This window comes from Psittacula echo (genome assembly GCF_963264785.1).
Source record: "Psittacula echo genome assembly, chromosome: 4".
In the NCBI taxonomy this organism is placed as follows: domain Eukaryota; kingdom Metazoa; phylum Chordata; class Aves; order Psittaciformes; family Psittacidae; genus Psittacula; species Psittacula echo.
The window spans coordinates 88,874,692-88,900,151 of NC_137738.1; the positions used below are offsets into that span (position 1 = coordinate 88,874,692).

Consider the following 25,460-nt stretch of genomic DNA (forward strand, 5'->3'; position numbering starts at 1 on the left):
TCTTTCACCCTTTCCTTGCATTTTTTGACTTGGTGACACTTTGATGAAGTAACTAGGATGAGACTAATCGCTATTGTTTGTATTGTGTTAAGATGGAACTTCAGCATAATTGCTTCTGTTGAAGTATTGTGCAGTTATATGCACTTTTTGCCTCTCCTCTTGCAAAAGAGTGTTCTTGGAATTTTAATAACCAGAAGAGATCAGAGAATATTTTTTCTGTTATAGATTAGACATCCCTATTAACACAGTGTCCTTCATGCCATGCTAGTGCCCAGGATTGCCACTAAATACTACAAAACAGTGTAATTTGCTATCAAAAATGGCTCCTGCAGCTGCACAGATTTATCTTGGAGGTGTCTCATTTTAATCCAATGCAATGATGACGCCTCAGAGAGCCTGGTAGAGCTACAGGCTATTACAGTTCAAATGTAAGAGTTGCCCTGTGGTTATAGAAATACAGCTCTTCCCTGTACCAAACATCAGTTGCAATTGCATAATATTTTAAGTATGGGATAATTTTTCTGAATACCAAAGTGGGTCTGCAGAATTTCCTATGTGTGAATAATCAGATATTCTCTTGCTTTCGGGTATTTCCTTGAACACAATTTATCTTTTCATTAACAACTCAAAGATTTACTTTATAGGTCTTTGACTTTTAAGAGTGCGGACATGTTGTGGTTTAAGCCCAGGCCGTAAATCAGAACCACACAGTCTGCTTCCCCCCCCACCTTTCTTCCCTCCGCTTCTGGAGGGACGGGGAGGAGAATCAAAAGAATGCAACTCCCACGGATTGAGATAAGAACAGTTTAATAACTAAGGTATAACACAAACCACTACTGCTACCACCAATAATAATAATGATAAAGGAAATAACAAGGGAAGAGAATACAACACCTCACCGACCGATATCTCGCCCCCACCCCGCAGCATTTTAGCCCTTCCGGGAAACTCTCAGTTCTACATCCTGGGCATGACGTGCTATGGTATGGAATACCTCTTTGGCTAGTTTGGGTCAGGTGTCCTGTTCCTGCTTCCTCCCAGCTTCCCCTCCTCCCTGGCAGAGCATGAGACTCACAAAGTCCTTGGTCAGGGTAAACATTCTGACCAGCAACTGAAAACACCAGCTTTATCAGTATTTTTCCCAGGTCGAAAGTCAAAACCGCAGCGCTGCACCAGCTACTAAGAAGGAGAAAAAATGACTGCTACTGTTAAACCAGGACAGGATACAATATTCATCTTCATGCACAGATTCAAATCTTGGGAATATAACAAACTGAATGAGTCACTTAAAAACTTAATTATATTAATATGGTTACCTGCTAAGGTTCAGTGCTGCTTTTCTTAAGAGTGCTGTTTAGCATAGCGACTGTTTTATACTTGTCTTGTATTCTATGTTTAGACAGTCATTAATCGGTGCAGTTTCACTGCTGGGCTCAAAGGTCTGGCACCCTTTCTGCAGAAGGAATAGATTAAGACAGACAGCTAACAGAAAATTTGTTCATGGGGATACATTCAGCAAGATATTCATCCAAATAGTCTGCACTGACATTTAGGCAATATATGAGTCTTGGATTCAGAATATTAAGGTTGTTCTTGATTCACTAAATTTTTCCCTCATAACCCTCTTTCAGCAGATTTCAATAACAGGATTCTGGATGAGCTCCAGTAAGAATGGGAATATAACTGCATATGTCTGTGTCAGTCCAGTGTAATTAAGACTTCCCATATGTTCTAACTAAAACTGCATTTGAGGCTCGGTGGGGAATTAAACATCTATAAAATCAGGAAAACACAAAAGAGATGTTGCCATTCAAATTTTTCATCACAAATCAATTGTCTGCATGTAACCACTTAAAGCCCACTGTTGACAAATACTTCAGTTGCAACCAATGAGCAAGGTTTGAGATCCTTATTTAAACAAATTTTGATGTAGATAGCATCTTCTTGAACCAAATGGGAAGCTTTGATTTTTGACTGTGAAACTGCAAAGGAAATCAGACCTGTTTTTTTCTTTAAGAAATCCCCTGAACTCTTAGAAATTAAACCTGTGATACTTCTGAAATACATGAAAGCATATGGGTAAAGCTCCTTATTCTGTTAGGTGTTTGGAACGGATCTGCTTTTCTCATGCTTTGCTGTGCCACAGAACAAATCAACCTTCTTATGTAAGGAAACCATCTTAAGAGATTTAAAATTTGGAATGGCCTTAAAGAGGCATTGCATGTTTGACTTCTTATCTGCAAGCTTTAAGCTCTCAACCAAGGAGCATAAGCTTACTTTTCCAATAGAGGTCTGTTTACCTTTACTCTGTGCTTTCTTTTCATCCATGTCCACTCACTTTTTCAGTGAATAGGTTATAGATTATATTCCCAAACTTAAGTTTGCTGTAATAACAACCTTGATTTTTTCCTCCATTCCTTTCACATGCCCATAGGTTTCCTTTCACCACCATTATACCACAGAAACGAGCTTCAGTATGCTCCCTGCTACCCGACCCCTACTTTACTTATTACCTATGGCAGAGATCAAAACACTGATCTTTGGCTCCACCTTGTGATCTCCCTGTTGAGACCAGCAAAATTAAATTAGGGAATCCTCAATAGTAATTCCAGCATTTATTCTGATATGTCTGCCTATATAGGAACTGAAAAAAGCATCCAGTGAAATAGATTCACTAGGTCAAAATACTGACTTTAGAAGCAGCAATAGGGTTGGAAAGTGTAACTAAATAAAAGTGGGTAACTCAAAAGGTTGAAATAATTTGAGAGAACAAAACGAGAAGTGTTGCAAGAAAGCTGGTGCACAGTCAGAGGGATATAATCTGAGTTTAAAACGTCATTTTTGTAAAGCGCCAATACTAGAATGCATGAAATAGAACACAAAGTTACTTTCTTGTCAAATACATTGACAAAGAGAACTAATGAAAAGTGTACCCAGAATTTTGTGTTGCTGCAGGAGGGGAACCTCAATCCGTCACCCTTCTACTAGTTTGATGCCAGTGCCAGCAAAGGATGCCCAGAGCCTGGATGAGTATCACAGGTCAGCAGGAGAGCCTCTGGATAGCAGCACAAAGGAATTCCAGCCACTCCAGCCAGTAAGTCAGTTTTATAGTGGGCCCAACTTAAATGCCTCTATGCAAACGCACATAGCATCTAGAATAAACAAGAGCAGTTAGAGATGTGTGCACCCTGCAGAGCTATGATCTTACTGGCATCATGGAGACATGGTGTGATGGTTCCTATGATTGGAGTGTTAGAATAGAAGGTTACAGGCTTTTTAGGTGGGGAAGATAAGGACAAGGTTGTCACCTTCTATGTCAATGAACAGCTGAGTGCATGAAATGCTCTCTGGGGATGGATGAGTTGCTGACTGAGAGCTTATGGGTCAGGGTTAAAGGAAGGCCACAGACAGGTGACATTATAGTGGGCGTCAGGTACAGGCCGCCTGACTGGAAAGACTGAGTGGATGAGGCCCTGTATAGACAGATAGAAATGGCCTTGTTCACAAACCCTGGCCCTTATGGGGGACTTCAACCACCCCAGTGTATGTTGGAAAGTACAAAAAAATTGTATGAGTATTGCATTCAGCTCTGGTGCTTCCAGCGTAAGAAAGTCATGGACCTGTTTGAGCATGTCCAGAGGAGGGCCACGAACAGGCTCAAAGGGCTGGAGCACCTCTCCTATGAAGACAGGCTGAGAGAGCTAGGGTTGTTTAACCTGAAGAGAAAGCTCTGGGGAGACCTTAGAGCAGCCTACCTAAAGGAAGTGCCTACAAGAAATCTGGAGAGGGACTCTTTACAAGGGCATGTAGTGACAGGACAAGGAGGAATGGCTTTAAACTGAAAGAACAGAGATCTAGATTAGGTATTAGGAAGTTCTTTCCTGTGAGGGTTGCAAGACACTGGCGCAGGTTGGATGAGGCTTTGAGCAACCTGGTCTAGTGGAAGGTGTCCCCACCGACGGCAGGGGGATCGAATGATCTTTAACCTTCCTTTCAACCTGAACTATTCCATGATTCTATGAATTTACTTTTCTCCATAACATGGCAATATTTTTTTTTTTTCAGTCTGAATATTTGTCCTTCACATTTCCATGAAAACAACTGTGATATCAGAACTGTCTACATTAATAGCTCTTGGTGTCTAGCAGGACAATAATAATGAAGTCAAGCATTAATGTTAGTTTCTGCTTTGTGGGTACACAGCATGACCAAAAAGATTTTGAAATCATTTGCACTGTTAAAGCTTGAGTGAGTAGCAGTGCATAAAGCCGATAGCATAAGCTGGGCCCTTGGAAAGTGCTTCACATTCATATTTCAGAACAGTTACTGCCATCAATAAGGTACAGAACTGTGGAAGAAAATCTCCTCAACAGACAAAAGGTCAGACTATAAAGCTTTTGCTTGTCATTTTCCAAAAGAAATTCATCATATTAACTCACGAAATGTAAAAAGGATGGCTGTTTTCATATTGAGTTTCTAGGGGCAATATTGCATCCCTGAATTTTTAGTTATTATTATTTATGAATAATATTATTCTTTATTTATATAATTATTATTTCATGCTGATGGACTACAGAGCTAAAGATATTTTAAGTCTTTCAATCTCTAATCAACATATTGCATGTGAAAAATGTTATCTATTGGATAGTTTATATATTTACATTGCTGTAATAACTACCAGAAAATCAATGTACTGAAATAGAGAATGTAGCTCACATTAGCCATGTGAGCATATTCATTGTGCTTGATACTACAGTTATACATGGATAGGAGTGTAGAGGGGTCTGATTGATATTTTTAATTTTGCCAGTTTCACTATCTCATGTGCAATGACTAAGTTACAGTCAAATCATGTTAGTGCACAGAGAAGTTTAAAATGAATGGTAAAATGTTGCTGAATTTGTAATATATAAACAAAGTGTTGCTAATATTGTCAGAACATATGGTGCTATAAAATAAAGTGATGTATTTCCTTGTGCTAGAAGTTTCTTAAAAGTGAGAAAAAGTCATGAGGGAAAAAAGAGAAACTGAATTACAGCTTTTTCTAAAAATTAGTATTTTGAACTTCAAAAACATAGTCAAACATGAGGCTACAAAACAAATTCTAAAGTAAAATTTGCCATATGCATGAAATATTTATAATATGCCTTATAATTAGAAGATGAAGGTATGTACTTTGTCAACAATTATCTCTTCTTTCTTGTAGATGAAAGTGTTCATTATTTTGGGATTTTCAGCAGCTATAGCCTTCACAGCTGCTTTGTTTTCTTTCCTTCAGCTAGGCAAAGATATCCTCTTTGGTAAGTAACAGAAAAAATGCATGTTATTTTCTTTTGTCGACTACTACTGTTAAGCTGAAAATACATGGGCACTGCAGACAGTTTAGCAATGGCAGTTTAGCTTAATCTCTTTTTATGTGCAAAATACACTATCTGACTTCTGTGAGAATTATTCCATGGATGTTTTCTTTTAAAATGCAGCTTCATAAATTCAGAAAGGAAAAATTTGTATGTATAATGTATCTCAATTATGTATTCTTTGACTGGGAGTGATTTTACTTTCTTAGTGACATTCATGTCAGGTGACATGTTTACAAGCATGACTGCTGGATTTCTTTCCCAAACTGCCAATCACTACGTTCAGTCATCCTGGGCTAGATTCCTTTGCTGTAGGATGTCCCAACTGGCACTCTGTTGCTGGCCTGTGAGAGCACACGTTTTCTGTGGGTCCTTTGCGGGCACTCTGCAGACACCAGGGAGATTTTAGAGCATCTCAGATTGCAGTAATACCTATGTTCAAACAATGTACTCTTGACATTTTAAACATGAGAGCTATTTTATTTGTATCTTTTCTATCTAAATTAGTTAAATTTAATAGATTAAAGATATATGAGTTACTAGGTAGAATTTTAAGAGAATCCTTCAGAGACCAATTTTACATTAAAGGGAGCAATGGTGAAGAATCGGGATTTCAGCCTTTAAATTCTCTTAAATTATATAGCTGGATATGATTCAAAAGGGGTGGTGATATGGCTCCTTAGGAAAGTTTTCACCTTAAGTTGGTGTATAATTCAAATAACATAAATTTCTATTGTAAAATAAACAAGCAAACAAAAAAACAAGCAAACAAAAAAAAACAATCCCCAAGCCCTTTCTTCCAATGGGAAATCTGTTTTGGACCGTCAATGTGAAACAGGGAATCATATTTTTCCATAGTGGATTCTTTAGCTAGAGCTTCTGCATTAATTGTTTGGAAAGACACGATCTAAAATGAAGTTATATAGTATGTTAGTTAAAACAAAATAAATATATATGGACTAACTAAACAGAAAGGATGATGAGCAGTCAGCTGATCGGAGCTAGCACAGCTAGAGCCGGAGCTGGCACGCTTCAGAGACCACGAGGGTCAGAAGAGATTAGGAAAAGCAGAGGGGACAGCGCAGAGACATCGCGATTCCCGACATCTCCCGATCCCCGAAGCCCCAGCAGCCCTTGCGAGAGAGCGGCTGACGTGGCAGGGGGCGTTCCCGCGGTAACGGCGACCGCACCCCTGCCCCTTGCCTTGAAAGAGCCTTTGGGAGGGCAGCGACCGGTCGCTGGCCACCGGGCGCAGGGAGGAACAAGCAGGTTGTGTTGTGGACTCTGTTGCTGGTGTCTCAGACTGCTGACCAATATGGTCGCCTCCAGAAGGAGAGCTTGCAGTAAGGAGACTGTAGCAACTCAGACAGAGACCCTGCCCCAAACCGTGGCTGTTCAGGTCTCTGGCTGCAGGGAGTGCCAGAGCCTGCTGCTGCCGAGGGAGGGAGGCCAGCATTCCACCTGTGTGAGGTGTGAGCAGGTAGAAGATCTGCTTAGATTGGTGGCAGAACTTAAGGAGGAGGTCGAGAGGCTGAGGACATCAGGGACTGTGAAAGGGAGATCGACTGGTGGAGTAACTCCCTAGCATGTCAGCAGGAACGGTGCCAGGGAGATACCCCCCACAAGGGGATGGACCCCCTGTCCTCTCAGACAGAGGGGGATGACCCGAGACAGCCCCTGCTCTGTAGCTGTCGCGCAGAGGTAAGGGACCAAAAAGACGATGAGGACTGGAAGCAAGTTCCAGTTTGGAACCGTGGGCAACCTTCCTCCCTTCCTGCCCTGCTTCCCCAGGTGCCCCTCAGTAATAGGTTTGGGGCCCTGGATCTTGATGGAGAGGTAAGTGAGGATGTGGTGCAAGGCCAGACTACAAGGTCACATAGGAAAAGGCAGTCGACTTCACGCCTCAAGACTGCCTCTGACAAGAAAGAAAGAAAAATCATTGTTGTAGGTGATTCCCTTCTGAGAGGAACAGAGGGCCCGATATGCAGAGTTGACCCTCATCATAGGGAAGTGTGTAGTCTGCCTGGAGCCTGGATCAGGGATATCACCAAGGCGCTCCCCAGCCTGGTGCACCCGAGAGACTACTACCCGCTGCTGGTCTTCCAGACAGGTGGGGGGGAAGCTGCTTCCCGCAGTCTGAGGGGGATGAAGAAAGACTACAGGGCCTTGGGGCGGATGGTGAAAGAGTCTGGGGCTCAAGTGATCTTCTCCTCGCTTCTTCCATCTTCTGGTGATGATGTGGGACTGAATGGGAAAATTCAATCCGTAAACAATTGGCTACGAGACTGGTGCTTTAGGCAGGGCTTTGGGTTCTTTGATAACAGCTGGTTTTATAAGGCTCCAGTCCGGATGATGGCACGTGGGAAAAGTTTAACTCACAGAGGCAAAAGGATGCTGGGGCACGAATTAGCAGGGCTCATTTGGAGAGCTTTAAACTAGATTCGAAGGGGGATGGGGTTGTAGCTGGGCTTGCCCCAGTGGGGCAGCACTCTAGAATTGAAGAAGACTGGGAGGCCTCCTATAATCCTAGGGTGAAATTGGTGAGCTCAGCTCCCTCCTTGAAATGCCTATACACCAATGCGTGCAGCATGGGAAATAAGCAGGAGGATTTGGAGACCTGTGTTAAGTCAGGAGATTATGATCTGGTGGCAATTACAGAGACGTGGTGGGACAGCTCACATGACTGGAATATACTCATGGAGGGCTATGTCCTTTTCAGGAAAGACAGGCCAGCCAGGCGGGGTGGTGGGGTTGCTCTTTATGTGCGAGAGCAGCTGCAATGTACTGAGCTCTGTCCAGGGACAGAGGACGAGCGAGTTGAGAGTCTGTGGGTGAGAATTAAGGGGCAGGCTGGCAGGGGTGATACTGTTGTGGGTGTCTGTTACAGGCCACCAGATCAGGGTGAGGAAGTTGACGAGGCCTTCTACAGGCAGCTGAGAGCGGCCTCACAGTCACAGGCCATGGTTGTCATGGGGGATTTTAATTTCCCTGATGTTTGCTGGAAGGACTACTCAGCAACCCAGCCACAGTCCAGGAGGTTCCTCCAGTGTATGGAGGATAACTTCCTCATGCAAATGGTGGATCAGCCAACCAGGAGAGGAGTGCTGCTGGATCTCATCCTCACTAACAAGGAGGGTCTGGTCGAAGCAGTAAAGGTTGAGGGCTGCCTTGGTTGCAGCGACCACGAGATGGTGGAATTCAGGATGTTGTGTGCTAGGACCAGTAGAATAGCAAGTAGAATTGCAACCCTGGACTTTAGCAGGGCAAACTTTGGCCTTTTCAAGCAATTGCTAGAGGAAATCCCATGGGCAAGGCTGCTTGAAGGTAAAGGGGCCCAAGATAGTTGGTTGACATTCAAGAATTGCTTATTCCAAGCTCAAGAGCAGAGCATCCCGACACGTAGGAAGTCAAGGAAGAAGGCCAGGAGACCTGCGTGGCTAACTAAGGAACTGCTGGGTATGCTCAAGTGGAAGAGGAGAGTTTACAGGTCATGGAAGGAGGGGCTGGCCACTTGGGAGGAATATAAGGCTGCTGCTAGAGGATGTAGGAAGGCAGCTAGGATGGCTAAGGCCTCCTTAGAATTAAATCTGGCGAGAGGGGTCAAGGACAACAGAAAGAGCTTTTTCAAATACATGGCTGATAAAACTAACACCAGAGGCAAGGTTGGCCCACTGGTGAATGGGATGGGTGCCCTGGTGACAGAAGATACTGAGATGGCAGAGTTATTGAATGCCTTCTTTGTCTCTGTCTACTCTGCTGGAGGCAGTCCTGAAGAGCCCTGTACTCCTGAGACCTCAGATGAAGTCAGGTCACTGGAGCGGTTTGCCTTAGTCCATGATGAATGGGTTAGGGACCAGTTGAGCAATCTGGACATCCATAAATCCATGGGTCCAGATGGGATGCACCCGCGGGTGCTGAGGGAACTGGCGGAAGTCATTGCTAGACCACTCTCCATCATCTTTGCCAAGTCTTGGGAAACGGGAGAGGTGCCTGAGGACTGGAGGAAAGTAAATGTCACTCCAGTCTTCAAAAAGGGCAAGAAGGAGGACCCGGGTAACTATAGACCGGTCAGCCTCACCTCCATCCCTGGGAAAGTGATGGAACACCTTATCCTTGATGCCATCTTAAGGCATATCAAGGATAAGAGGGTTATGAGGGGCAGTCAACATGGCTTTACCAAGGGGAAGTCATGCTTGACCAACCTCATAGCCTTTTATGAGGAAATAACATTGTGGATGGATGATGGCAGAGCGGTGGATGTGGTCTACCTTGACTTCAGCAAAGCATTTGACACAGTCTCCCACAGCATCCTCATAGCTAAATTGAGGAAGTGTGGCCTGGATGATCAGGTAGTGAGATGGACTGCGAACTGGCTGAAGGACAGAAGCCAGAGAGTTGTAGTCTATGGGGCGGAGTCCAGTTGGAGGCCTGTATCTAGTGGAGTGCCTCAAGGGTCAGTATTGGGACCAGTATTATTTAATATATTCATCAATGATTTAGATGAGGGAATTGAGTGTACTGTCAGCAAGTTTGCTGATGACACTAAGCTGGGAGGAGTGGCTGACACGCCAGAAGGCTGTGCTGCCATCCAGCGAGACCTGGACAGGCTGGAGAGTTGGGCAGGGAGAAACTTGATGAAATATAACAAGGGAAAGTGTAGAGTCCTGCATCTGGGCAGGAACAACCCCAGGTTCCAATATAGGTTGGGGAATGACCTGTTAGAGAGTAGTGTAGGGGAGAGGGACCTGGGGGTCCTAGTGAATGGCAGGATGACCATGAGCCAACACTGTGCCCTTGTGGCCAAGAAGGCCAATGGCATCCTGGAGTGTATTAGAAGGGGGGTGGTCAGTAGGTCGAGAGAGGTCCTCCTTCCCCTCTACTCTGCCCTGGTGAGACCGCATCTGGAATATTGTGTCCAGTTCTGGGCCCCTCAGTTCAAGAAGGACAGAGACCTGCTGGAGAGAGTCCAGCGCAGGGCAACTAAGATGATTAAGGGAGTGGAGCATCTCCCTTATGAGCAAAGGCTGAGGGAGCTGGGTCTCTATAGTTTGGAGAAGAGGAGACTGCGGGGGGACCTTATTAGTGTATATAAATATATAAAGGGGGAGTGTCATGAGGATGGAGCCAGGCTCTTCTCAATGGCAAACAATGATAAGACAAGGGGTAATGGGTATAAACTGGAACACAAGAGGTTCCACTTAAACTTGAGAAGAAACTTCTCAGTGAGGGTGACAGAACATTGGAACAGGCTGCCTAGGGAGGTTGTGGAGTCTCCTTCTCTGGAGACATTCAAAACCCGCCTGGACACATTCCTGTGTAACCTTATCTAGGTGTTCCTGCTCCGGCAGGGGGATTGGACTAGATGATCTTTTGAGGTCCCTTCCAATCTCTAACATACTGTGATACTGTGATGGACTGCATAGGGTTTTTTTTATAGTAAGTGTCTTTTGGTCTGATGGGAACAATACAAGATAATGGGAACAATACAAGATAATGTTTATTACTGTAAGAACCACATTTTTGAGACATTGCATTTGTAACAAAATCATGCTTCTCAGTAGAAAAGGAAAGAAGCAATGGAATTCAAGTACAGCAGGTACTTCTCTATTAGATCAGTCTGAGTCAATATCACATGATGAACAATACTGTGAGCATAATATATTTCTTGGATGTAAACCTCCTAAAATTTCTAAAAATAATCCAATATTAATTTCTAAAATAATTAGCTGTTGTATGGCCTACAAGGATCAGTCTTGGTTTTTAACATAGTCTCAAAAAAGAGTTTTCAAATGTAACAGAAATCTGAAGTTTAACTTTAAACAATTCATCGTTATCACACACAGGTGAGAGAAATAACTTCTGCTATACTTAGATGCTGAAAAGATATTTAGTAGAGTGAACTAGAATTTTGCCTACGAAAGATTACTCCTCATCACACATTATTGTCCCTTCCGCTGAGAGACCTATTCAAAAAATAAATCACAAAAACAGCACAACATGAACTACAGCAAAATATGTCACCTAAAATTGCACTGTATATAAATGATGAGCAATTGCACATAAATGGTTGTTAGTGATCTATTATTATTTATGAGTCATTGTCTAAGAAAAAAAATGGGTGATCCCACAAAGTACAGAAATAAACTGTTGGGCTTTAAATATGACTGATTCATTTAATATAAAGCTAGATGTACACCAAAGAGGAATGATCTGTGTTCCACGATAGGACCATGCAAAATAGCACAGCTGAACTATTAATAGGTTCACATATATCTTTCCGTCAAACATATGTGGAGAAATGAGAATAAGGCTTTCATGCATTTGTCAGGTCCCAGAAGTTTTTAAAGTTTGTTAATTATACCTGAAGATTGACTTGAATTCTTCATGTGGCTCAGGCCAGCTCATAATACCTGTGAGGGAGGCTCAGATTTGTGCCATCAATCGAAGGACAGTTTAATGAAAAATACATCTGAAACCTAATAATCATAATTGTATATACAAAACACGTTTCAGCTAGACCATGTTTGTTATGTTTGTTACTACTTAACATGTGCACAGCTGGATTTATATCGGAAAAAACAGAAGGAAAGTCTAACTTTTCAAGCCAAATAAATTAGGGAAGAATTGGTTTACTACCCATGCCTAATCTTTCAGAAAGGTCAGAAGCCACAACATTAATTTCATGAACACTAAAATATGGAGATTATTTTTAAAGGGAAAAATTAGGCATATTTTAATATTACAAACCTGTATATGTTTTAAATGTAAATTATTGAATAATATATTCCTATTTCTTTTATTTTTTTCCCCTACTGAGAAGAAACTGAAGATAACTGCATTACTGAGGCTATCCAACAGGGCTCTACTCTAGTGGATTATGCTGCACATTATGCACTGAGAAGGTAAAGAAAAAAAAATAGTAAAGGATTTATTCAGCAAAAACCTTTTATACCAGGGAAGTTTGAGATCAGTCTGTTTCTTTGAGAAAATGTATAGATTATGTTTATGATCACTTGAATCAATATAACCTTGTGTGTTATCACCACACAGAATCATAGAACCATAGAACAGTTAGGGTTGAAAAGGGACTTAAGATCATCTAGTTCCAAGCCCCCTGCCATGGGCAAGGACACCTCACACTAAACCATGTCACCCAAGGCTCTGTCCAGCCTGGACTTGAACACCGCCAAGGATGGAGCAAATTGCTCCATTAATTGGACATAAATTGGACATAATTTATATATAATATATATTAATAAATATGTCCATTAATAATAATAAATATGTCCATTAAAATTGGACATAAATTGCTCTCTTAAAATGTGAGAAAAATAAAAAATATGAAAATAAACAGGAATGTTTTTCTGATCTAAACAGCACACCACATTCCATTAACGTGGCTCACGAAATTGTAATTTTATGAACATTATGTGATTTTGAACATTAATAATCTTTTTTCTAGTGCAGAGTGAAATGGGAGCAATTCCTATGGCATGTGTCAAACCCCTATTGCCTTAAATGGGACTGTTAAAGTGAGTTTCACGTTTCTCTTTCCATCTAAACCAGATGTAATGAAAGGATAAAGAAAAGGAAATAAAACATTTATCTTGAACTGTGGGTAGCGAACAACTTAAGGAAAGCTCCCTTGTGACTGAGTTATGCTATGAGAGTGATCTCCTTATAAGAATGAAAATGCTGCAAGATGACTAGCCAGGAGTCTAAAAAAATTAACCATTCAACCTCAGGGATGTCTGCAACCTGTGGCCATGTCTGGAAATGGAATAGACTGGAGTGTTTTTTTTCTAAGCTGTAAGAATCAGTTTAGGACTTGGGACTTCCAGCTAAAAAGGAAGTTCTCCCTGATGCTCTTTTCTCAAGGCTCCTCTGCCAATGAAAAGGCAGTGGTAAGACAACCCATGCTGAGTAAAAAATAAATCTTGTAGTGAATCACAAAGCAGTTGAGAGAGATCTGGAAACCATGTAGGCCAGTACTATTTTCAGAACACGGTCAGCTGGAGCAGATTGCTCAGCACACTGTCCATTTGGGCTTTGAGTATCTCCAAAGATGGAGGCTTCACAACCTTTCTGGGCAGCCTGTTGCAGTATCTGACTACCCTCACAGTAAAAAGGATTTTTCATATATTTATTGTTTAAGTTTATGTTACAGACATTACCTCATCAAACCTGGGCTACTTAAAGTTAGAGGTAAGGCCAGGCTGTAAACTAACATATATAGCCACATAACTGTCTAATGAAGCCCTACTAAACCAATTGCTGAAATTAGTATGTATGCCATACACAACTAGTCAGTGCAAGGCAGGTGCTTGGACAGTCTCTGGCAGGAGACATGTCTCTATCATGAACTGCAATTGCTTGACTCCTAAGTGCTGAAGCATTTGTGAATCTACCTGCAATGACTGAGATTGTATTTCATATTAAATATTGCATGAAAGCAAAACCTACTCACTTCAATGTATCTATAGTAGGAGTCTTGTATTATCCCAAATAAGGTCTTCCCAGCTACTTCGTGCTGCCATCTCTGTCCATCCCAACAGTTTCTGTCTCATCCTAAGGCTTCTCATAATCTTAACCCTGCATATATGCACCATGGAAGGACACTTTCCCTTTCCAGAATTTTCCTTGCAGAACAAGGTCACAAAGTTGTCTTCTTCTATGCTTTCCCAGCATACTCTTCAATCAAAATATATCTTAAACTCGGAGCATATCCAACATAGAAAGATACAGCCACAAACAAGTTCTAAAATGTTATATATTAAAAAAAAACTTTGTTTTTTTAATCTCAATTATAGAAATATCCAAGGAAGGGGAATATCAGCTCCTGCCTTGCTGCTGGCTTTCTCAAAATTTCCTGAACAAGAGAGTCAAGATATTTCCCAAGCAGCTGAACGAATGGAAATGTCAATTCAAGTGCTGAAACAAAAGGTTTGCCAGAAGCACAAACGCTCATTGCATCCAACTGGTAAATATAGTACACTGACATTGGCAAAAACCCCTGTTGATTTTCTGAATGTTGTCTTTTAGATTAAAGTTTGGTTAGATTCACTTTTATTTTACCATTGGCAGGAGTACATATCTTGTCTACACCCTGGGACAAGGATGCCCTCTCTTTTGGTCTTAAAAGCACCTCAGTAGAGCACTAATCAGTAGTTCACATTTTTCTTTGCTGGAGAGTGGGTTGTGTTCCTACAGTTGAGGAAAGCAGCACTATGCTATTGGAATCCTGTGAACTCATAATTGTATTTTTGTATTGCCTATAAACCAGCTTTCATGTCTGCAGTGTTGCAAGCTTCTTGTTTTCAGTGAAATATCTATCTTCCCCAGCACTTTGGCTTTAGTGCATCCGGGGCCTAGGGTCTACAAATAAAATAATATGATTTCTATCCATCTATGATATTTTCAGTAGACTTCCTCTGGACATTGATGGCCTTATTAATATCCCTCTTTCAAGAAAATACTTTCTTATTTCCAAAACTGATTTTATAATGCATTGCTGTTACACATTTATTTCCACTTTGCTTCTATTTTAAATGTTGGGGTTTTCTGTTAGATGGAGAAAGCGAGAGAGGTAGTCCAGAAAATTCAATTATATATAATTTCTAAGTAAGGTAAAGTTCTTGTTGCTGTTAACTAGAGGTTAATTTCAAGATTCCTGTTTAGTGTCTGGAAGGCTCAAAAATTTAGAAACACTTAGCTGGTTTTCCGTAATTTAATTCTGTCATTTGCAGCAGCATGAACTGTACAATTATAATGTGTATTCTCTTAGTGTTATAACATGACATTATTTTCAAGATATGGAATCATTAGAGTGCTGTAGACAAACGTAAAGGTCCACAGTTAGTTTATTATATTTTTATCTTGCAGAAACATCTAGCTTACTAAACTAATAGGACATCTATAGAATTAAAAGTATACCTATATGTGTGTGTGCATATATTTATATATACACAGACATTCAATTCAATATCAAGAGACACAATTATTTCCCTTGTGATGCAGTTTCAAAATAAAGCAGTTCATTTCAGAATTGAGTGGGCAGAACAGGTAAGTGGTAGGACTGGGTGACCAGTGGGGAGACAAGGACAAGACTTAGATGCTTACTCTACCATTTTCTTTCAGGATGTGATGTTTACAGTCCTTTTGAATGGCAAAAAAATCTCTGAGTTCATCAAGGTTCTTGCTCCTCTTTCATCTGTACTTCTACCTGCAACTGGCCATACATGCATTCACATGCATGCGTGGGCAAGGGAGTGTGCCAGCTCTCTGAAGCTTACACAGTATTGTGACTTTGTCCTTCATCAGCAGAATGCTCACTGGGATCATATTAAAAAGATATTAATAACATGCTGTCTACTGATATAGAGGTCCGATCTTACCTAGCTTCCACATTCTAGCTAACAATTCTGAGCCTCTTCCACTCCACACAATTATATAGTTGTAGAGTCTAAATTTCTGAATCTTTCCAGTTCCACATTCTTCCTCCTTGGTATGTATTTCTGTTCTTGAATGGCATTTTTTACACCTTTGCTGTAAGCACAGGGACCAGTCAAGTGATATGACTACAATGCAGGGAAAGAAGGAAGGAGAGGGCAGTTTAAAAGAGGAGAAAAAGGAGCAGGTTAGCTATGGCTAGACTACTTTCTTCTCATTCTCTATGCATCAAATAATAAAAACAGCTCTCTCCTTTCACCTTCTGTTTCCTCTAAGTCCCCAAGACTGCTTCCTGCAACACTTCTCACAAAGTCCTCTTTCCTAGGAAGAAGAGAAGGGATCCTGTAGTAGTATCTGACAATGATGCCTTTTCTCCTATAGCAGTAGAGCAAATCGCTTGTTTGGTTTCTTGATTTCAGATCTTTTATCAGCTGATCTACTCACTACAATTGCTAATATTTCTGGATGCCTGCCTTATATGTTGCCACCAAAATGTCCAAACAATTGCGTAGCTAATAAATACCGACTCATCACTGGTGCCTGCAATAACAGGTATGTAATATAAGAATTGTGCCCTGCAAACTTCTTTCTTATTCTTTAAACTCAAGAAGCTATGTTTACTTTTTGCTAGAAAAACTGGGCAGGGAGGATAACCTCAATCAGCTACATTTGGCATCCATACATCTCTAAATGAGGTACTTCTGAAACTCCCAGAGGAAAAACCTCTTCATCTAAACTTTGGCACACTAACATTTGCAGACAGGTTTTCCCTATAAAGGCTTTGATATTATGTAAGGAACTTTAAATTTAGGGAGGACTGATTCTATACAGTCTTTTTCTATACAAATTAAACAGGCTGAATACTAACCCAGCATTCATTTTTTATTGCATTTGATAAAATTATGTTGAGCAGGAAAATATAATTAATTCACAAGGAACAAAAATAAAATCTCATTTTCATATTTTCCCACAACCTTAATATTTAACAAACATGCACCTAAAAATTCTGGAGAATATATTTGGTTTTATATGTCTATTTATATAACTATATGCTTATTGGCTATCTGAATTATTATTATTTACTACTATTTACTTGTTACCTAATATATGTGGCTATTGTTTCCTGCAAAACCCAACATAACAGATGTAACTATATTTTTAGAATCCTCTAATGCAATAGGGGTCTAAAACTGAGAAGGAGAGCAAAGAATACAAGGGTAAACAATATTTATTCTCAGCAGCCTTTGGATACACACACGTAAGGTCACAAACTGAAAAGCAGACTGTAGTGTTTACAAGTGAAGGACTACAGAGCTGTAAATGGAAAGTTGTTAGCATTGCACAGTGTAAGACACCCTGCAACGTAGTGAATGAACTACATAAGTAAAATTATGTAGTTTTATTATTCCATCATTCTGGCTTTATGAGATGAATCCGTTTTGCTACATCACAAGTCATTTGCAAGGAATATTCCTGATGATAGGCTCGCCCTTTGTTGAAAAAACACAACCTGATATGCATCGATCTTATAAATCTAACTATGTGGATATCCATAATTTCCTCCAGGCACTTGCAGAGTTGCTTAGAATCTGAACTAACATCTAGTATAATATTTGCACTGGAAACTCCATCAGGGCTTGAATACATTGGCCAAGATTCATGCAGCTGAACATAGGCACATGTCTGAAGCTCTTAATTTGCCAGCATGGCAACCATAGTCTGACTCTCCAAAGATGGAGAGAAATTCAGTCTGCTGTGGATAAGGTAAAGCTTTTTTCTCTTCAATGCCTCTGACAACACTAGGATGCGAATAGGGATTTCAGCTGGGTAGGACAAATATGATGCGTTGAGTCTGGTTAGTCTGTAGTCACTGTGTTCTACTTTTTATACAGTTATGCTTGCACCAAATTGGTGTTTAAACCCAGCGCTCATATATGGTGGCATTTCAGACTCTTTAAACACCTGTTTAAGGGTGTTTAAAGGAAAAAAAAAAAAAAATAGTAAGTGTAAAACTTCATGAGCCCCTTGAAATACCTCAGGCTTTACTGAAATAAATCAGCTTAAGAAGCCCATTACACTATGATGTAAACAACGTATTCTACAATGTAAGCCAGCTTCAAATACTTCAAACATTAAATGAAGTACCAGTCTGTACTTTTCCTTGCTTTACAGCTGCCACTTTCAGACAGAAAACATATCAGGACTTATGCTGTATTTGTTATTTTTGTCACCCAGTAGGAATGTGCAGCTGTGCTGTAGATCAGCAAATGCTGCTTTTCATAGGTGAAGTTTAAAACCAAAATTCACAGTGGAGTTAATTGTTTACTTATAAAAAAAGTGTATTTGAACTTATTGATAAGTTAGCATGGGAATTTTTCACAGATGTTTTACTTGGTTAGTTCACATATTTGGGACAGATCAGATAGATTACAAATTATTTATTCCACAGCTCTGAGATTAGTTTGGTTTAGTGTGAACTTCCTAGAACAAATCTGTTACAGAATAACATAAACACAGCCTTCACAGAGGATGTCAACATGACATCAGAGGTTTGCAGCAGAGTCATTATCCACTTTTACTAGTAACAGATATCAACAGATTTTACTTTTCTTTCTGCCTGAAGACGTACGTGTGTATAATAAGCAAAACAAATTCACAGCATTATTTTAAGTATAAAGGAGACAGGCATGGTCAGATAACTATTTTTCATCATTTTTTACCCCAGATAACTAGCATTGATCTGTGTAGTTTTTTTAGTGTGTAGTGCAATGAAAGGGGTTCAAAGGTGAAGGAGCTACAGGTGCTAAAGGAATGGAATCTCACAGTGCAATTAACCTCACCTAATCTTAGCTTTCTGAAGGGTAGTTATATGTCTACTGCAAGGCTGCAGCTTTGGCTGTTCCTAATAGTGAGAAATAGGATGGAATGATAGAATGGCTTCCAGGAGTTATCTATCTCTCTGCCTTGGTGGACAGGTGCTTAGATGACTAGATTACTTTTTGTATGCCTAATATTTGTGCAGCTACAAGGCATTTTATCTGTGGCATTTTATCTGCAGCATTTCTATTTCATGTTGTTTCATTTACCATTTCATCAGGTGAGGAGCTGATGCTTACTCTGAAGCTCTAGTACCATCAGAGTTAAGGGTACAAATATGGCTCATTTAGTGGAAGGAAAGAGCAGTCCTAGCTAAATCCATTGATTATAACATGGAATTAAGATGTTCCCTTTAGGATAGTTGCTTCAGTACTGCTGTTCAGTTTAGTAGTTGGCTTATTTTTCAGAAATCTTTCATGTTTGCCAGAATTTATGTCCATGGAAGCTCACAGAATGTAAAATATGGCAATATCCATTTAATAAATTGCCATATGGCATTCATCTTTCTACCTGAAACTAGGCAGGACATTAAAATAACATTTAAAATACGTAAGTCTGGATAGTGAATTACATCTTAAACCTCCAGGTTCCTTCTAAGGGAGCCAAAACAAAACCCAAACTTTGCAATTCCAGTATTTCACAAGTGAATGAAAAGTCTCATTTCCCAAATACAGAATGTGTAGTAATTGAATCTGACTACTCTATAAAGCTGTATGGTACCAAAACCTCATTATTTTGGCTGCCCTATATAAAAACCTTTTTAACTCAAGAAAGATTCCAAGACATTAACGTGTTTAATGCAATAATAAGAAAGCATGTGTGAAGGGTTTTACTAAAGTAGCATTCCAATGATCTGCTAAAATATAAAAGCAATCAGGAGAAAAATCACTGGTTAAGCAGTTAAATTAACATTTCATTATTTTTAATTGACTGAAATAGCACTACACTATGTGCAGTATTTTATGCAATTTCAATAAAGGCAAATCAACTGTAACTAATTTGAATGCTTTATTAAAGCATACTTCAACCTTCAAGTGTGAATTATTGTGGATAATTAAGAGTATTACTGTACCATATAGCTTGGCAAATTGAGCCACTTCAATGTGCCAGAGAGTATTATTATTAATAAAATAATTGTTCCCTCTTTAGCATCCCAATAGACATAAATATATGTTTTAACACTCTGTATTTCTGCTGACTGCCTGGGAATATTTCTGGTGCTTTGTGGCTCACTTTACAATTTTAGTCAACTGGATGCACTGCAAAAATTTGAGTATATCTGACTTTATAGGTCATGAGAACACTATCAGGAAATCACTGGGGCAAGTATTTCAAAGGTAACCAACTTATATTATAAACGTAAGATAGTAATATATCATTAGTAATTTGTTTTCCTTTAGAGTCAAACTAATGTTGGCATACATGAAGATAGTATTTGTTACCGTTTCAAAGATTACTACATGAACATCTTATTGCAATGGAGTATTACTCTGTGGCTGATGATTATTGTATATTAATTAGATTTATATAATTTATATCCAGGTTTGGTTTTTTTTCTTTACTCAGGGAACATCCTAGATGGGGAGCATCCAACACAGCCTTGGCTAGGTGGCTTCCACCAGCCTATGAAGATGGGCTCAGCCAACCTCGAGGATGGGATCCCAGCATCCGATACAATGGAGTCCAGCTACCCTTGGTTAGAAAATACACCATGAGATTATTTGAAACACTCTGGGCTTTAAGAATACCTGACACAGTGGGGGAGTGCGAGGGGGCAAAGGCTGCCTTGGGGGGCAGCTCTTGCCTTGGGGGGCAGCTCTGCCAGAAAGGAATGTGGTGGAGAGGAGATGGGGCATGAGCCTTCTGGTTAGCCTCAGATGTAGGGCAGCCAGCAGACCTGGGGAGGTGATTGTTCAGCCTAGAGAAAAGGCAGTGCAGGGGGGGCATAATCACAGCCCTCCATGCTGACTAGGTTGTTACAGAGAAGAGGGAGGTCTTCAGAGGGGTGCACATCAACATGGTAAGAGGCAACGGTCACAAGTTGCTCCAGGGGAAATTTTGTCTGATACAAGAAAAAAAATTTGTTGTGAAAGTAATTAAATGTTGGAATAGGCTGCCTAAACAACTGCTGGAATATCCCTTATAGGAAATACCCAAGACCTGGCTTGCTGGGGCTCTGAAAATTTAATCTCTGCTTTCAATAGAAAGCTGCACCATGAGGCCTCCGGAGTTTCCTTCCAGCCTAGACTTTCCAGTGATCTTATGATTCTTTGTTTTAATAATGGTGCCTTTATTCAGGGAAGGAGGATGAGCAAAACAGGGTTGGGTGTTAAATAAATAAATATAAGGCAGATAGGCATGCTAACATGCATATGTATGTACACATGTATCCCATTTCTCCTAGGTTAGTGTACCCTAACTTAACAAGTATTACTGTCAAATCATAACATAACTTTTTACATTGTTTTCACCCACATTACCAGGCTAAGAAATCATTGCAATATTTATGGGGTTTAGCAGCTCATGTACTTAAAAAGTAGGAGAGCTGCAACAGAGGAAACTTTGAACAAAAAAATGTTTGCATAGAGGACTGGGTGAAAAATTCCCCACTGCAGTGTACAGTGATTTGGGCTGGATTTTCTATTTCTAGTTTGTCATCATGGCTTTAAAACCTGACTTTTAATAGACTCAGAGTTTTGTTATTTTAACCACCGTATGTTTAATAAAGGATAAGCAAGAGAATTTAGTGTTAATGTCACCTGCAACTCATGATATTAATTAAATAACAGTGTCTCTAAGCTGCAAAATTTAGTACTTAAAGATGAAAGCCTGACATTTGCACACATAAATTTCCAGTAGATTGTACAAGCTGTCTTTTTGTAGATTTATTAGGGTACATGCTTATGAAGTAACACACACTAAAACAAAACTGCATAACCATACCAAATATGATCATATCTGACCATCAGCAAAGTTCTCTGCTTTATTTTGAAGATAGGATGAAACTAGTGCAATAGATGGTTTTCCTTATTTATATAATTGGTTTTTGTTGTACTTTTAGCTAGCCAACTATATCCTTTAAAAAGCAACATGAAAATGATAAGGTGAGAGATAAGTTTGAGGATTACTATAAAGCAATATTAGAACACAGCGTAGCTGTGCAAGTTAATAGCAGTAAGAAAATCTAACTGCAAGAAAAAGGTTTGTGCTTTGTGGTCACCAAAGATATTAAAATACTGATATAAAGACTTTTATTCCTGATGAGGTGTACATATCACTGCTCTTGACTATTTCAATATAAAGCCTGATGTTCCTAACAAGTCCCATATTACCTCTTGTCCCTACCAATTCTCTTTGACAGCAGCTGCCTTATGCATTCATTATATAGCCCTTGCATTCACTGCACACTCTTTGGCTCTATTTTATGTGCTTTCCTCTCAGTTGCTTGACTTCTAAGGCAGCTGCTGTATGCAAGAGAATATTTTGCACCATGAGGGAGGAATCTGTGAATAATATTTCCCTAATCATTACAAACTGACTCCTGATTTTGCTTTAATGGTTTTGCTTGGTTATTAGTACAGGCCAGACATGTAGCATAGGTGCATCCATATGCTCCCCCTCAGAGCATCTGTATCTCTATTCAGCTTTCACAGAAGTGTCTCAGAAATACGTTTTGGCTTCTCCCTGCCAGGGAAAATGAAGCAGAGCTCTCAGCTACCACATATTTGCAACCCGCTTGTCTCCTGTGCTGCATAAGCTGCTCCGTTTAAGTACAGAGCAGCCCAGAGCCTCTGTGTATCCACAGTGATTTGAGATTGCCCAGCAAAGAGAGTCCATTTGTTAAAGGAGCAGAAAAGAGAACAAAAAGAAAGAAAATTTGGGCAGTCTAAAAGAAAAGTGTGGTTTTCAAAATTCTCTGGAAAGGAACAGATCAAAGATACACTGCTCATTTGGAATATATATAGAAAACCTCAGCTGAAACATCTTTGAACCTCCTTGTGGCACTGGTGTCTCAGTTCCTGAACAGAAATAAAAGTCTGTCAGAGGTTGGGGTTATTCTTGTTGTTGGGGTTTTTTCAGTTTTGTCTTTGGGCAAAGCATTAAAAATACTCTACAATATAAAATATTCTAAGGCAGAAAATAATAATAATAATAATAATAAAGATAGCTTTAATCACTTTACTCTCTATTTTGTATTTTAGCATTTTGTAAGAAGTAAATACTGCTTGGCACCCAAGGTAAATTAGTTCTCTTCCCAGGTTCGTGAAGTGACAAAAACAATTATTCATGCGTCTAATGAGGCTGTTACTGAAGACAACGTGTATTCTGATATTATTATGGTATGGGGACAGTACATAGACCATGACATTGCATTCACACCCCAAAGCACAAGTAGAACCACCTTCCTAAATGGAATGGAATGCCAGACGACATGTGAAAAACAAACCCCATGTTTTCCAATAAAGGTAAGACTCTAAATTCATTTCTTCAAGATAAATTTAAGGCTTTAAACAAGTGAATGAAGTAAAACACATTAGTGATACACATACACTAAATTAGTTATAAAGGAAATTGGTAGATCATCCAGAAATACCAGAGCAGACAGAAAAAATGGAAATCCAATACAGTTATTACATGAAACAGGTAGATATTTAAATTGGTTTATAGAGATAACAAACTATAGCTAAAGTACTTAGTAAAATACCAAATTTTTCTACCTCTCAGGTTTATGTTGCAGAGAAACCTTAGTAGTTCCCCACAACATTATTGTTCTCATGCTTTAAGGTTTTGAATTCTACTGGGGATAATAGGGAAGTAGTCATAAATAATTCTGTTTTTAAATTACCAGCCAGATAAAGTGAAAGGATCTTAACTTTACTCAGTGAAAGGAATGATATTTCCAGCAGCTGATGCAAACTTTTGAAGAGAGTTATCTTTTCAACATATGTATAAAATGATCTTCAGGCAGTTGCTGAAACTTACCTACATCACCTCTTTGCTTTGAGTGGGTGATAAACATTAATTCAAAGTTTGTAAGAGGGTTAGAAGAAACATAAATTGGTATAAATATAGGTTCTTGTATTCTTATCTGATTGATTTAAAAGCATACAGTCTTTCACTTAAAAAAATCAGTAGCAATCAGTTGCAGTTTTTTTCCTCAGAGTGCAGCCTGTTTGTCTCATGCTATAGGAGACCCCATGCCCATTACAGCCCTTAAACTGATGCTCCTATCTCTATTCAGAGCAACCTGAATTACTTTCCTTAGGGTTCAACCTTCATTAGTGACCAGTTTCTCTATGAACTAAAGCCAATGTAAGGAATAAGTTCCATCAGAACAGAAAACTTTTTTCCCCTCAACAACCATAATTGATAACTATGCCACAGTCCCATTTTCTCTTAAGTGCTTCATTCCACTTCCATTAAACATAAACAAAAATACTTGACTAACTGTAATGAGAACCAGATCAGGTCTTATGTTGAAAGATGGCTCATATTCATTTAATAAAAGAATCTAAATCACGGGGAAGTGTAAGTGAAATTAATGACTGCCTGCAATTTTACCTCAGGCAGGTAAATCTAGTCTCTCTCACCAAGGAAATACATACTTCTGAAAGTTTGCAAACAGAACTTCAGAGCATTCGGAAAGAGTGCAAGCTTCTTAAAGAATTATTCTCAGAACTCTGAGTGACCGGCTAACCTGGTTTAGCCACAGTAGCCCTAATTGCAATGAGTTTTCTGTAGTTTCGACAAATATCTCCAGTTTACTATGTCTTAAATTTCCATCTGGAGTAAGGAAAGAATTACTCTGTTTATGTTATTAAGTAGTAGCTTTAGAAACATTCCCATTCCCAAAGTCTTACCAAGAGAGGTTAGGGCAGAAGTTCAGACCCTGACCAGCAGTACTTCCTGAGATTTGATGAAGGAAACATTGTATCCATATGGCACAGTGTAGCTGTGTATTGACTCCTTTTTTAAAAAAGTCAGTTTGCCGTAGATATAAAACTGCAAAAGTCTTCAAAAGCTTATGTTTACATGTTAACGACGTATTCTTTGAAATTACACGTTTAATATTGATCTTCATATGCAAAGCCTTCACATTTTTTATTACTAAATGGATTTTTTAAATTGAAAAGAGACTCATACTGTTGATCATAACTTGAATCAAATGTGAATCACAGGGACCATGGAAGTCTAATCACTGAACCCTGACCAATTCAAGCCTAGAAATCCTACCTGTTTAAAAAGAGACAATTTAAGTGTTCTTTAATAAAGCACTCCAAGGCTAGCATTAACGTGGTGGAGGCATTATGGTGCAGGGTGAAAGAAGTTGCACAGATTACCATGGCTTAGATCCACAAGTGCATCCTTCAGTGCTCTAAACAAGGGAGCCATGAAGAGATTCATCACAGAGTGTGTTTCAAGGATGTTCTTAAAGGCAAGTTATGTGTACATATATGAAATTTAGCACTGAATGTAGCCTAGGAAACAAAGGAGATCAAAGCATACCCATGGCTACTGCTGGGAGTTAGAGTCTGATACTCAGAATGGCCATAGTGTGTGGATATATACAAGTTCACACACAACCCTGTGATTGTTAGGTAAATTACCCAACTAATGGATTCATTACATGATCACAGTTCCATGCATTTTTCAGCTCCATTTTGTTATTATTTTGTTATTCACACCTTAGAGGGACAGATGTGAACATGGTTGTTCTTTTGCTTTTATTATATGTCTAGTATTTTGTGACTTTTTTTTTTTTTTTTTTTTGTCAAA

The 25,460-nt window shown here is 39.5% G+C and overlaps 1 protein-coding gene across 1 annotated transcript in view; it reads left to right on the forward strand.

The window, feature by feature from the left end:
* Nucleotides 1-5,206: 5,206 nt before the first annotated feature.
* Nucleotides 5,207-25,460, forward strand: part of TPO (thyroid peroxidase) — a gene marked incomplete at its 5' end in the record, with an annotated part of 42,812 nt that continues 22,558 nt past the window's right edge. The window contains 6 exons of the mRNA XM_080615927.1: nt 5,207-5,300; nt 12,178-12,259; nt 14,168-14,337; nt 16,226-16,358; nt 20,250-20,379; nt 22,943-23,149. Of these exons, the coding sequence (XP_080472053.1) occupies nt 5,207-5,300; nt 12,178-12,259; nt 14,168-14,337; nt 16,226-16,358; nt 20,250-20,379; nt 22,943-23,149 (816 nt within the window). The remainder of the gene's footprint in view (nt 5,301-12,177; nt 12,260-14,167; nt 14,338-16,225; nt 16,359-20,249; nt 20,380-22,942; nt 23,150-25,460) is intronic.